We start from the raw sequence: 15,623 nt of genomic DNA, 5'->3' as shown, positions 1-15,623 counted from the left end.
GCAGAGGTATTTTGAATACAATACTCAAATCTGATCTGGCATTTTTGTAACCTGTAATAATATTACATTCTTTATTTCAAAGTTTTATTGCCAAGATAAGGCTAACTAGTTGTTTTGAATGGCTAAGAAATCCTTTAAACAGGCAGCCTTGAAAATACTGCTTGGTTTGCTATTTCATTGTTTTAAATGTTTGACCAGAGAAACTTATCCTTTCAGTAATAGCTCTTCTCACCCTAAACTCTTTTTTTCATGATGCTGACATCGCATCAGAGGAGATTAATTATAACAAACATGAGCACAAACAGCGGGACAATAAATTGATACATATATGGACTGAAGATTATCATGCTTGTAGATGTTTCTTATGTAGGCATGCCTGGAAGATATTGCAGGTTCAGTTCCAGACCACCGCAATAAAGTGAATATTGCAGTAAAGCAAGTCACACAAATTTTTTGGTTTCTCAGTGCATATAAAAGTTATGTTTATCCTATATTGTAGTCTGTTAAGTGTGCAATAGTATTATGTCTGGAAAAAGAATGTACATACCTTAATTAAAAACGCTTTATTGTTAAAAAAAATGCTAACCATCATCTGAGCCTTCAGCAAGTCATAGTAGTAACATCAAAGATCACTGATCACAGATCATCATAACAAATATAATAATAATGAAAAAATTTGAAATATTGTGAATTACCAAAATGTGACACAGAGAATGGATGTGAGCAAATGCTGTTGGAAAACTGGTGCCAGTAGGCTTGCTTGATGCAGGGTTGCCACAAGCCTTCAATTTGTTTAAAAAAAAATGCAATATCTGCAAAGCGCAATAAAACGAGGTGTGCCTGTATTCTCTTGGCTCTGTCTTCATGTAATCCTGTTACAATAAAGGTGACAGGATTAATGGAAATGATTGATGTGTTGTCCTCCTCAGATATCTTGCAAAAGATCATTCTGTTACTCCTTCTGTTATTAATTCTCATACTATTGAGGTATTCCTAGGTGAGCTGAAGTTCATAGTAAAATAAACAGTTGGGGCAAGCTAATGAATTGTTTTTCTGCTTACTTCATGATTTCATGTTTCTTTTTAATTGAAAGTAAAGCCCAGAATAACCTCTTACTTTTGTAAAATTGAATCTCCACTTTGGTTTTCCCTCAGAATTTGGTCATTGTTCCATAAATCTTATGTTCTAAAATTAACTCTGCATTGATGGGAGAAAATATTGGCCATTTTTCTAAGGAAAATCTAGAAAGCTTTTCAGGATAGAGTCTCCATAAATTTTAATGGTTAAATGCCTTATGGACAGCTAATGAAAATAACTATGGGCTTCTAATTTTATTCATGTTCATATCATCAGTGTCATTATTTTTGTCTGTTACAGACCTAAATTGATTATAAAGAAGTAATCATGATTCAATGATGTGTATATTTGGGTTTTTTTTAATGTTTGTTTCTAATTCAGTTGAATTATCAAACCTCTCTTGCTTGTATGTTTTGTATCATTTAAGCTGTCTGAGGATTTTGTTTAGTTCAGGTAACCCTAAAAGTCGTGTTTAGCTGAATAAGCCTAGGTCTGGATGGACTTGTTATGTCATATCAAATTCTGTGTAATGTGTTGGGCTTATTGGAAAAAAAATACGTCCTCTAAGAATGTGTTTCTTACAGAATTAATGCAGGTAAGTAACACATTTACTTTCACATTGTATTATATAATTTTCTCTAAAAGAACAAAGGGCACTATCATTTCTTTATTCTGATTTTTAAAAATTTCCATCAGAGGTACAGGCTTACATTGGAGATAATGGGAGTTTGGTTCCAGACTACTACAATAAAGCAAACATCACAATAAAGCGAGTCACACAAATTTTTTTTGATTTCTCAGTGCATATAAAAGTCATGATTAAAAAAAGAAGTCATGTTTACACTATACAGTAGTCTGTTAAGTATGCAATAGTGTTATGTCTAAAAAAACAATGTACATACCTTAATTAAAAATTACTTCATTGCTCAAAAATGCTAACCATCATCTAACGATTCAGAGTTGCCACAGATCTTCAATTTGTAAGAAACGCAGTATTGGCAAAGTACAATAAAGTGAAATGCAATAAAATAAGTAGTGCCTGTAATTGATCAATCACATGTACTTTTCCTAGAGATTTTCTCGTATCATTAACTTTTTTGTTGTGTCTTTTAATTCAAGTCAAATGTAATTCTAGTTGACATTATTATCAATATTCTGAAAAAAATGAGGTTGGATTACATTGTTTTATGAGAGTAATCACTAAAGTGTTCTATGTGATATGTAATAATTTGATGTCAAGTTGGTTCATGTCAATATTCAATTGATGAGTTTGTGATAGGGTTGTGTTCGAAAAGGCTCATATATAGGCTCTTAAAAAAATTTTGGTTTCATAGACTAGATAGAGTTCATGGCCAGATTATCAGGCCAACTTTCAACTTTACATACCTTAAGCTTATCAATATATTACTTCACTAATACATAACCACCATTTGAAACAATGCCCACTAGAAATATGTATTTTAAGTTTCAACTTGGGACAAAAAGAGTAGGTTTTATTCTTTCTGTTATCATGGAAGATATCTGGGTTGGCCAGAGATAGAGGGAGGGCTTGCCTTAAGACAGTAACTTTACTGTTTTAACTTTTTACATCTAAATAAAACCAGGAAAACCTTCATTTTTCCAAATGGGGAACAAGAGGCGTTGTGAGAAAAGTGGACAGAGTAACTTTCTTAAATTCATACTCCTCTGTTTCCTTGTTTCTATAGCTTATTTTGTAAATTAAGTATGTGTTACAAGTTTTATTTATGTTTCTCCATATTTTGTGTCACAATTTTAGAAAGTGGACTAGAGAATATGACCCAGTTGTATAAAGGGTAAACACTTAGAAAAATATGAACAGAATTCAAATAGAGATATTTTTTATGAAAAGGATGATTTAAATTAAACAATTATAGGAACTAAGAACCCATCCAACATTCATAAATGTTGGACATGGTCATAGGTGATCAAGCTTCCCTTTTCCAGGACCCAGTCTCATCTTCTACTTTTCCTCTTTTATTCCTTGGTTCATAGAATTCTGTAATCTCTCAAGAAGCATGATTATCTGAGTCACAGTCCTTTTGGCTTGTTGGTATAATTGAGAAGAGCACCTCATAGCTAGTTGCATCTGTGTCCTTTCTACTTTCAAGCTTGCCAGCTTGTTGCTTTCTTGTAGGACTTGCTGAAGGCAATAAGAAGTAACCAACACCTTTCATCACCCTGACATTTTCATACCAAGTTCTCTAAAGCATTGGCCTCATTAGTTAGGTGGTCTCAGTTCCAAGACAATAGGCTGCAGTTTAACCAAACAATGAGGAGTGCCAACTTCTGTTAGGGGATGAAGCGGCTTTCACTACCCTGTACCCTTCCTTTACTAAACAAGTTTTACATTTTAGGTCTGTCACTTGTATCACTCTTTTTCCTGACACTAATTTCTGAATTAGTTTGCATTAAGCTGTAAGCCACGGAAATCCAAATATGCAAAAAAGTAATTTATTGGCTTATATAACTGGAAGGTCTTTCTCTGTCTCTGAATTGTGTGTTGATGGGCTGTCTTCACGTGGTAGCAAAGATTGGCCCAGGTAGCACCAGGTATAGCATAAGGCCAACGTATATAAGGGGGCATAATGACATATAAAGATAGGCATGTAAAAACACTTATCTTAATTTTGCAAGCACATTTTTTCTGGGAAAAGATAAATACCTTACATCATATAATTATTGATTCCCCAAGCTCAACTCCCAGTGGGGATGTCGGCATTTGTGTGTATGAAGTGGCTGAAATAGGAGTACAAAGAGACTTGGATGGTCTATTTGACAGTTGTTGGTGTCAAATCTCCATTCATAATATGAAAAAGTAATAAAAAAAATATTTCTCAGAAACAATCAAATGGCCCTTATACCTGGAATATCAGACAGAAAAAGACCTTCCCATCTTCTAATGTCTATATCTGCCTCCTTCTTAGTCAGGAGAGCTTAGGACATCTTAATTGATTCTGGATTATATGTTAAAGGGGAGGGAGTAGTTATCACTGAAAGCAGAGTTCTGTTACCAAAAGAAGGGGAGAATTGAATGGATGCTGTGGCAGATAAATACAACTGATTCTACCACTAACTCAACTGATTCTACCACTAACTTAACTCACAGCTCTTGTATTTACTAGCTGTATGTCTTTGGGAAAGTTATATAATCTCTCAAACCTTCATTTCATTATTGGGAAATGGGGAAACAGTAGCACCACCTAAGTTTAGAGTTATTGAGAAGATCAAATTAGATTATGCATAAAAGTGCTAAGCACAATGTCAATGTGCTTCCATATAATGGTAGTTCTAACACCACCACCACCACCACTGTCATCATCATTACCATCATTGTGATTAGCAGTAGTAGCAATAGCATCCACTCATTGTGTCCTCATCTCCTCCCCTACTACCCAACTTTAGGCCCTCATCAACCCTCCACTGACTCTTTGCAGAACTTTATCATCTCATCCTCCATTTTGTAAACAGTGATCTTTCAGGACACAAATTTGATCCCACTACCCCCTTGCTTAAAATGTTCCATTGACTCTTCTTGTTGGCAGAATAAAATTCAGATTATATTGCATATACTATTTTTGTAGAGTTCTGTTTCTTTATTTTCTGTGGATTTTGTGAGAAGTATCATTTTTCTTGGTTAATGGTACTGCATAATTTCAAATTCCACATAATATTCAGATGTAATATATTTAGATGGTAGCAGGTATAATATTAATGGTTGATGAGTAATGCATATGAAGTCGCAGGCTTTTGATGGTTGGTAGGTGTCTTTTTTGGTTTTGTTTTATTTTCATTTAATCAAGTTTCAAGTCAGTTTAAATAGTTTGACTTATAGATTTATAGCTTGAATTTTAAAGAATGAAGAATAGGGATACAGGAAAGGAATGTGACAGAATGGTAACAGTTTAATTGGAAGGCCAGAAAACTAGGTCAGGAAGACAAGGAGAATGTGTATGTGTTAGGCTAGATGTTCTTGTGAAGGATTTCCTCAAGAAAGGATTGCCCATGTATTGAGTATCGTGTATGTTTACATCGCCCATGTATTGAGTATTGTGCATGTTTACATCCATTTGCATCAAACAACATTCCTCCTCATTTCCCTGTGCAACTGATTGATTGAAATTGATAGTGGAATGCTTACTTGGAAGCCAGGGATGAATGATTGCTATGTGAATAGTCATAAGCTGTTAGCAAAAGAGAGAAAATGTGTAGTTATCTACCCACTGCCTGTCACTTTCTCTCTATCCCTAACCACCAGTATGACCTTCCCAGTCCTTGATTTTTTCTTATAGGACTGATTTCTTTCTACCGTTCCTTTTTTTTTTTTTTTTAAGTGTAAATTTACCCCACATATCTAGATAGTGCTTTAAGGTTAACTTGAGATAGTTGTTTCTAATTCTGTCATGTGGACTTGTTACCTTAACAGTGAATAGTCTGTACCAGTGATACTGTAGTCTATACTGGTATAGTGTCTGATTTTGAATAAGTACAGATAAGTACTGAAATTGAGAGTAAGTATTCAGAAACTCTTTTAGCAGTTTGTCAATGCCTCAATATTTGTTACTGCATTTTACAAAAGTGACAGTCAACAGTTGATTGGAAATTAAAACCAGAACCAATAACTACAACAAAAACCCTGGTCCTTAGCTAGAATTACTTTGAAATGCTCTGATCTGTGTTGTTATGACATTGTGGTCCCTAGATTTGCAAGCATTCTGACAGCATAACACCTGACATTATCCAGGTAGTTTAAGGTGTTAGATAAAATAGCAGGTGGAAAGTGAAAATATGCCACAGTGCTGCACAGGTAATGTCCGGATTATTAATGTAAAGTTAGTAGTTATTTGAATTTAAAAATTAATTGTATATAGAAATTTACATGTGGATTTAGGGATAACTTTAGTGAAAAATTTTAAAGGTAATATATAGAAAGTTGGTGAAAATTGGCTTACCGTGAATTTGAAATACACTTTTAAAAGATATGTTAAGCTTTTAAAAAATCAAGGAGAGATACTCAGCAGGCAGTAGAATTTAGAGATTGAATAGAGCTGGAAGAGCCAGCAAAGGAAACTGAGAAAATAGCTGCCAGAAAGGAGGAGGAGTAGAAACAGAGATAAGGATGGGAAGTGTCCATTGGGTTTACATAGCATTAAGAGTGTGCTGGTGAATGTTTAACAACTGGCTCTGGGGGAAGAGGTGGGAGGCAGGGGAGGGATGCTCTGATTTTTAGCTTTTCCTGATTTCTGTGGTGTAAATATTCCACTATGGCTAATTTCAAGCTATCAACAATTAGCTAATTTCAATCTGCAACCAGATTGCAGATTTTCTGAAAATTTAATAATCAGTTTTTGTGCAATATTCAGACTGGCTCCAACACACCACTGATTGGAGACCTTGATAAAAATAGTGTCAGTGAAATAGTGGGGTTAGAAGACAAGCTGAAGGATATCCAGTAGATAAATGTTCTATGGATGTTAAAGTGATTATTTTGAAAAGAGTGGTAAGAAAGGACGTATTTAATATAGCATGAAAAAGTTATGCTTTAGGCTTGGGGTGATGGGCAATTTCTCTTCCTATAACATAATATTTTTAAAAGGCTACAGTTTATTTTTTTACTATATGGAGAACATAATCATTTAATAACCACTTGTGTTTATATGTACCTGCTAAGAATGAAACATAGTTCCTTGTCTTAACCTTTTTAATCTAAGTCAGAATTCATACAGAATAAATTTATAGAGGAAGTAACTTTTTACAGAGGAAACAAAGTATAAATTTTGAGCTGATAGATAAAATTTTATAGCCAAAGAGTTTTGTGATCATTACAGAATATACACAATATCTAATGATATTTTACACAAAAGCCCTGATTTGTATAACTGAGAAAATTAGTTGAAAATTTTGATGTGAAAAAAAATGTAATCGGGTTTATATATAGATATAGAAATATGAGAAAGTGTTATGCTTCTGTTTTAATGTGAATTCATGTACTAATCAGTTAATACCATCTTTTTGTAACAAGTATCTTTAATGATTTGTTTTTATTTTGCTTTATTTGCTGAAGGATTACTCAGCAATAATTTTAACTATTCTTCTTGAATTAATGTCTGCATTAGTAGGTAACCTGTTGTACTGTGGTACTATGACTTTTTAAAAATAGTATCTAGCCCATAAATGGCCATTCCTTTGCTTTTGCGAAAGAGCTTTTGTGCTTTCTGCATCGCACCAGAAAATGTAGGTGATAAAATTATAGTTAACATGTTGGTTACATTCTGTTTTGTTCCTGTGGGCAGACAGCTTGGCATAGTGAGAAAATCGTGGGCTTTTCCTTCAGTTAGATTTGAGTTAAGCTCTGGCTTCAACATTTTCTAGCTGTTAGCCTTCCTTTTTGTTAATTCACTTGTAAAATGGGGATAATAATATTGCCCTTCAGCGTGGTTGGGAGAATTATATGAAGTAATGTAGTCAAAAGACCTTAAAGTAGAGTCAGGTACGTAGTAAAGTCTTAATTAAGTCATTTCTTCAGGTAGGTGTCTCAGAATAAAATGAAGAGTCATCTTGGGAAACAAAATATACCTGTTTTTCTACTATAAAAAGCAGGTACAACTGTGACTGGAGAATGAATACTCTGCAAAGAAGTATTAATATTTTTAAGATACCTGCTTAATTAAGCACATTCTTATGTACAAACCCAAATAATTTGTGACAATTAATAAATTCGTTCTTAATGATCCTTGCATTTCAAATCATGGGGCTGTAAAACATTGTAATCAATTATCTTGTAAAGATGCATTTTGAAACTCAATGATCTGGTCTAATAGGAACATTTTATTACAAGGCAAATGAAACTCATGTAGTAGTCTTTGATTAATTTTATCATATGAACTTTTATCACTTTAATTTTTTAGATGTTTTCACAGTTTTATCTATTTTGTGATGAATTTTTCTGTAATTTTTTTGCTAATTTTCTTTTTTTTTTAATCCTATTTAATATTAAATGTTACCAATTTCCATATATGGTTTTGTTTCATCTTTCCCCTTCAGGTCATTAAAAAAAAGAAAAAAATAGTGATGCATTTTATTCTCCTTCCTATACAGAAGAGTGTCTCAGTATATTCCTATTAGAGTGACTGTAGACCTGGCCCCTGGTGCCAATTAGTATTTTGGTGGTTTGGAATCATCATGCCTCCTCAGGAAAGGTGGCAGAGAGCCGCTAGATTCCTACTGCAGAATTGAGGAGCTTTCTGTTTGACTTTTGGGCTATTTCTTAATTTATTTAAAATCACCGTTCCACAATTTAGTGATTGAGCATATTCTTTTATTTATTTAATAGATTAGTTCAGTTTCAAAATATTTACTTTATATCTGACTTCATTACTTAACTACCTAAGATAAAAGGTATTAGGTTTAAGGAAATCCAAGAATGATGAAACCTTTAAGGACCTTCCTTGGCTTACTGTTATTTTATTTTGGAATGAAATGGATGTATATGAAAACTATGTTCTTTAAAAAGCACAATTTTATCTTCTGCCTCATTGAGTTTATTTTTTTAAAGGTGTTCTTATTTAAAAAGCAGTTTCCTTTATAGATTCTTCTCTCACTATATTGCCTCAGCATAATAATGCAAATGAAATATATTCTTTAGTAGTAAAATTGTTTTATTCTGTAATCTAATGTACATCTTCAGTTAAATAGATTAGGAAATCTTTAACTTTTTTCTTCTTTTAGAAGAACTGAAATCAAATTCTCCCACACCTACCAAGCCTAATTGAAGCCTTCATTCCGTATATATGGTTATTCAACTGCCATTTGTAGTCCAGGATACTCAGTTACTCTCATGATGACTTAAGTTATTTGTATTTCCTGATCATCATAGATTTTGGTGTCCCTAACTGGAATAATTTTGAAAAATTGATCCCTAAACACAGATCTAAAAAGCTTACTCCCCGAATATCTATTCAAACCTTGTTGTCAGGAAATAAAATACCTTCATATTTGATTTATTTTGGAAGCTGAAAAATTTCTTCAATTCAATATATAAAGGACTTTACCTCTCTCTATTAAATAAACCCCACAACACCTAAATGTTATGACTACTGTGGGGACTATTGATAATGTGTATAAAGTGCTAGTGTGGGGTACCTAATACATAGCACATTGTCAGCAAGAGACGGCTGCTGCCTTTATTCTCTAATAATGACTGGAACAAATGCCAAAACATGCTTTCTGCTGAAAATGCTCATTTGTGTCCATTTTTCTTCTCTCTAAAGAAAAAATTAATATTGACTACAGTGGTTTAAAAATAAGATATTTGTGTTATATTTGTAAAGCCGATCTTGGGAAAAAGTGATTTTGTAAAAACGTCTCTGTAGATGGTCTTGGCTAGTATTTGAGATCTTGCATATTTGAAAAATCTTTATTCTTTGTCACAATTAATGGGTGGTTTGGCTGAATATAGAATTGTACTTAGAAAATAATTTTCCTTTAATTTCAAAGACATTTAAAGTCTGTTAGATTGCTTTCTAGCTTCCAGTGGTTCCATTGAGAAGTTTCTTTTCATTTTGAGCCTTGATCTTTAGTCTTGACTTGCTTTGTCACTCAGGAACTTTTAAAGGTCTTCTCTTTATTCCTGTTGATCTAAACATTTTATCTGGTACATTTTTTCCTCCAGTGGTTGTTTGGAAATGTATGGAGACAGTTTGGGTAGTCACAGTGACTAGGAATGCTGAGGGAGAATGCTTTGGGATTTAGTATCTGGAGGTCAAAGAAGTTAATTTTCTTGCAAATACAGGAAACATTCTCACCCAGAATGTCAGTAGTGCCCCTCTTAAGAAGTATTGTGACCGTGGGGAAATGTAAGAATAATCCTGATCTGCATATTGATTATAGTGTATGACAAGAGAAACAAGGTGTGTACACCAAAGACCAGTCAATATGATTGGTAATAGTGTTATAGATATGCTACGTGAAACAATGGAGGAAGAAAGAGTAAGTGACACAGTACAAATTGAAGTAGAATAAAAATCATTATGTGAAATATAACCATCAGATTATGAGTATATATTTACCATGCTACTGATTTTGATTTCTAGTTGGACATTATCTGCACTATTTTGCTTAATCATATTTTTGACACTTTTTTCTGTATTTCCAAGTAGTACCTGTTCTTAATTACTTTGATAGGTCTATAGTAAATATCTAATTGTAATCCAAACACTTGGCAATTCCAGATCCAGAAAGATTTGAGAAATATTTTTTTTTGCAAAGACTAGAACTTGACTGACAATGATAGCTATACATTTTAAATGGGACTGGGATTCAGAAAGGAGTTGAGCAAGGGTTGTACTTGTACAGTTTCATAGCAGCTTCTGTGTTATCAGGTTGCAGTTCTATTTCATTACTGTCTTGGGAAATGAATTACCAGAATAGCATATATAGATTGGCTATGTTATAACAGTGCAAACATTCAGTGACAAAGACAACTTGTTTTTGAATTATCCACCATTTATTCATGGTTCATATCATTGCTTTACTTCACTAATGTGGCTAACCAGGCAAACTGTACATTAGAAATACAGGACTCTAACAAAGCAAAGAGGGATTAAGATAATGAGGTGGGAAGATAGTGGAAGATGTTAAAATATTAGTTTGATAATTAAGTGTTAATGCAGAGTCTTCATTTTAATATGCATATGATATACTTTTACTTTTCAGAACCTAAATCACAGCCACAGCAGCTTCATCTAGGACAACACAGATTGTCAAATACTGAGCAAAATGGAGTAAAAGATAATAATCAACCAAGATATCTTCCTCGAAATGATACCAGACAGCCAAGAAATGAAAAACCTCCTCGTTTTCAAAGAGACATCCAAAATTCAAAGTCAATTTTAGAAGGCAGTGGATTACCTAGAAACAAAGGTTCTGAAAGACCAAGTACTTCTTCAGGATCTGAAGTATGGGCTGAAGAGAGAATCAAGTGCGATAGACCATATTCTAGATATGATAGAACTAAAGATACTTCATACCCTTTAAGTTCCCAGCACAATGATGCTGCATTTAAAAAAAGGGATAACTCTATGCAAAGCAAATCAGGAAAAGTTCCATCCTATGCAGAGGCAAAAGAAAATCCACTTCCTCAAGGATCCATAGATTACAATAATCAAAAACGTGGGAAAAGAGAAAGCCAAACAGCAAATACTGATCATTTTTATGATAGGAAACCACGAACAATAAATAATGAAGCTTTTAGTGGTGTAAAAATTGAAAAACATTTTAATGTAAATGCTGATTACCAGTATCCTGTCCGAACGAATAGTTTCATTGGTGTTCCAAATGGAGAGACTGAAATGCCACTGAAGGGAAGGCGAGTAGGACCTATTAAGCCAGCAGGACCCATCACAGCTACACCCTATGATGATAAAATATTTTACAATAGTGGACCCAAAAGAAGATCTGGGCCAATTAAGCCAGAAAAAGTACTAGAATCATCTATTCCTATGGAGTATGCAAAACTGTGGAAACCTGGAGATGAGTGTTTAGCACTTTATTGGGAAGACAACAAGGTATGCATGTTATAAAGTTATTAAATACTAATAGTACTGAATGTAACAGTCCAGTGAGACCATAGAGAGCCATTGCTTTGGGACTGAGTTGTGTTCTATGATTGTACTTGTTTGTAAAGTCTTTGAATAGATGTATACATATATAACTTATCAAAGGGAAAACAAAATATTTAATATTTTTTATGGATGCTTAGGAGTCCCATAGGATTTGGTTATGTTAGGTTTGATTTTCACTTGCATATCAGAAAAGTATTTTAAAAGTGATTAAGTGAAGTTGATCAGTTACTTCAGTTATCATCAACTGAACTATTAATATTTTCTTTCTAGTAAAATTATACTGATTCACAAGGAAGAAAATCAGTTGAATGGCACACAAATTCTGCAGATTTCATTTAATTTAAAGATAAATACACAGTCAGCCTACTTTAAAAAAAATTAAGAGCAGGAGGGTTAAGTATTTAGCTAATAATAAATAATTTAAGAGACAAATCATTTAAACAATCTTCAGTTCTACATTATATTCTGGTTAAAAGGGAAAGAGGGAAATCGTGAAAAAAAAAAAAAAAGAAGATGAGGTTGAGAAGGAATACAGTGCATCAGATAAAAGAGCCTGGCTGAGAGGGAGAAGACCAACACAGTGCAAACAGGAAGGGGAAGAGGACAGAGGGACCGTCAGAGAGAAGGGCCTTTGTACGTGTTTCCCGTTCTGCCCAACATGCTCTTCCACCAACTACTCTTCTGATCCTTGAGGACTTGGCTCAGATACTTCCTAGAAGAAGCCGTTCTTTTCTGCCCCCTCATCCTTTCTACATTATTGTCTTCCTCAATCAGTGCCTTGTTCACTTTCTAAAACTTATCACATTTTGTAAGTATTTTTGGTTTTGGTTCCTGCATTGATAACTCTTTCCCCTACCATGATTTTAAGTTCCTTGAAGGCAGGACCATGTATCTCTAGTTTTTCCTCTATTGCCCTGTTCCTCTCATAGTGTAGGTATTTCATAATTATTTGTTGACTTTGTTAACTAGTTCATTCTCAAGGGGGCACCTACACAGGAAAAAAATCGAGTAGTTAGGGGACTGGAGATATTAGCAAGGTAATAAAAACAGAGGTGAGTTATAGTGTGAGGGACCTAGGTGGATGTGAGGATCAAGTCAAAAAATATTTGAAATAAATATTTCATATGTAGAGTAGTTTCAGTTGATAAGGGTGTGCCTGTGTGTGGCTAAAAGGAGTGGTGGAAGTAAAGTTAACTGAAAATTTCAAGGAACTGAAATTCAGGCTAGGAAGTGTGGTTGAATCTTTTAAAAGATGCTGTAGGGCTTGGGATCAGGAGGTGTTATCTAATGATAGGAGCAAGGAGGGGTCCAGGTACAACTAGATGGCATAGTCTTTTAAGGTTTTGGTATGAATGTGGGATAACATTTGTCTAGAAGCAGCATCTCTACTGTCAAGTTTTTATACAAGGCTAAAAGCAGAGGAGGAGATAGCACTAGCTGTGGCTTTTCTTTTTTTCAAGAAAAGCAAAAGCCTTCCCAGAAATACCAACAGACAATTTCATTGGTTGGAACTGTTTCACATGGCTTCTCCTTGGCTATTAGGGAGACTTGGAACCCAAGTAGAGGCGTTCTTCACTATCTAGACTCTTACCCTTGCAGCTGAGACCACTCACTTTCCAAAATACAACTATTTGATTTGGCTAGTGAGGGATTACTTATGCTTAACTGTTTCTCCATTATGGTAGAGGCAAGAAGTAGTTGGAAGTCAGTGTTAGTTTATAGAACTAACATTGTCTACCTTAGAGGGAGGGTTCACTTCTGTCAGATGCTTCTGTGAAAGGTTAAGATGAGGATGGAAATTTTATTTTGCATTGGACAGCATGGAGTTGATGGTGACCTTGACGAGCAGAGGAAGTAAATGATTAATAATTAATCATTAATAATGTTTGAAAGGCTTGGTAAAAGACTCAGGCTTTCCATTGAAATCCCATAAGGATTGTGCCCTAGTAGTAAGTGCAAAATACAAACAAACCAGTACAACGCCTAAAATCAACCCTTTACATGATTAAGGATATGTCCTTGTACTCTGTCTGCCTGCCTCCCAAAATATAATCCTCTTTTGGGGAAAAGTAACATTTTCTATACAGATCCTCTTCATAGTATTTCATCTACAATGTCTGGCATCCTATAAAAAATTATAAGGCATGGTTAAAAATACAAAGAGAGAGAGAGAGAATATGAAAGACCAGAAACAAATAAAGCAACAGAGAATAACAGACCTAAGATATTCAGATATTACACTTAGACAAGTTCTTCAACAAATATTGAGTATTCAACAGACCATAATTGAGTAGCTGCTAAGTGTTAGGTGCTTGGAATATATCAGATAGTTTTGTCTGTGCTATTACCCAAATGCCTTAAAATACCTGATGAGATTGTTATTAAAGCTTTACTTTCAATTGTAATTTTCTCAGAAAATCAATGATACTGAATTCATCTATTGCCTCTACTGAATATATTCAAAATAATGTCATATAGCTTCTGAAAGATAGTGCCTAATATTTCCCAAAATGTTTTGAGCTTTTAGAGTATTCTTAGAATAATTGGATGATCGTCTAAGATGACTACTTTGAATTTACGTCGATGTATACATTCAGTTTAGAGTGAAGGACTGTAGGCTCTGTATAGATGCACCTTTAAGCAAATTAGATAAATAATATTCACTCTCTGAAAGAGATGGCGTTAGTTATCTTCTGAAACCACCTAATTTAAGAGATAACTTTTAAGTGCCTTTTCAAGAATAGGCAACTTTCCAATTTTCTAGCCAGAGACTAAGGTAAAGATTTAAGAAAAGCATTGTCTATAACTGTCATTAAGAAACCATAATCTTAATTGCATTGTAATAATGTTTTGGAAATAGTATCATTTAAAACATTCCTCATGATATCTTACCTTCTCTCAAGCTTTACTTCCATAGAAGGATTTGAGCATTTGGGACAATGCTTTTTCTCCCTGTATGTCTGCCATAACTAGTTCAGCTCTTTCAGCCCTGTCAACTGGGATATTGTAACAGCTTCCAAATTGGTCTCCCTGCCTTAAATCTTATTCCTCTTAAACTTGTTACTGACACTGCCAACACTGTGATCTTGGTCTTAGAGCATGTCATTCTTCCTGGTTAAAATCTTCACTTGTAGTCTTTAGCATGCATATAGAGCCTCTATCAGCTGGTCCTTACCTTCTTGTCCTATTGGTTGACCCTTCTCACATCATGCCATAGTTAATTTAAAACTGCTTGTTGTTTCCTATACTCGTCTTCATGTTTTATGTCTCTGTAACTTTCCCTGGAACACCCTCCTCAGTTCTTAACTTGGCTAAATACTCTTCATCCTTGAAGACTGTATCCATTGTCATCTGCCCCAGGAAGTTTTTCCTGAACTCCTCAGCTTTATTAAGTGCCATATCACTACGCCTTTACTGCAGTACTTTCCACATTATATAGAAGTCATTTTTCACATGTAGTTCCCAAAAGGATGTCAAGTTATTTGTTTTCCTAGGATATATTATGACTGGCTGTCATTGTTGAACTTAACTGTTGAACTTAAGTGAACTGACATTAATTATCTAAGAAGCTTACAACTGAAGCATGGGTCCAGAAATACAGCAGTTTACAGAACACAGACATGTAAGGCTAAGAAATAAAGGAGGAAGGGAGAGATGTGAATGTATAATAAGAACTCTAAGATAAGGAAAATTCTAGCATGGTATCTCTAAATTTGCTAGCATCCAGATCTGGAAAGGAAAATACCATGGATTAACTTAATAACTTTTGTAATATGAAGTATACTAGTTAATCAGTGAAAACAGGGACTTCCCTGGCGGTCCAGTGGTTAAGACTTTGCCTTCAAATGCAAGGGGTGTGGGTTCGATCCTTGGTCGGGGAGCTAAGATCCCATGTGCCTTGGGGCC

At 34.3% G+C, this 15,623-nt stretch overlaps 1 protein-coding gene across 2 annotated transcripts in view; it reads left to right on the top strand.

The window, feature by feature from the left end:
• The window catches only part of TDRD3 (tudor domain containing 3), a 217,353-nt gene that overhangs the window by 153,890 nt on the left and 47,840 nt on the right, over positions 1–15,623 (top strand). For both annotated transcript variants that reach the window (XM_057533172.1, XM_057533173.1), the window contains one exon: positions 10,810–11,660. In XM_057533172.1, the coding sequence (XP_057389155.1) occupies positions 10,810–11,660 (851 nt within the window). The remainder of the gene's footprint in view (positions 1–10,809; positions 11,661–15,623) is intronic.

Source organism: Balaenoptera acutorostrata, chromosome 18, assembly GCF_949987535.1.
Source record: "Balaenoptera acutorostrata chromosome 18, mBalAcu1.1, whole genome shotgun sequence".
Classification (NCBI taxonomy): domain Eukaryota; kingdom Metazoa; phylum Chordata; class Mammalia; order Artiodactyla; family Balaenopteridae; genus Balaenoptera; species Balaenoptera acutorostrata.
The sequence above is the reverse complement of the archived record's forward strand: the minus strand, read 5'-3'. Positions and strand labels throughout refer to the sequence as shown.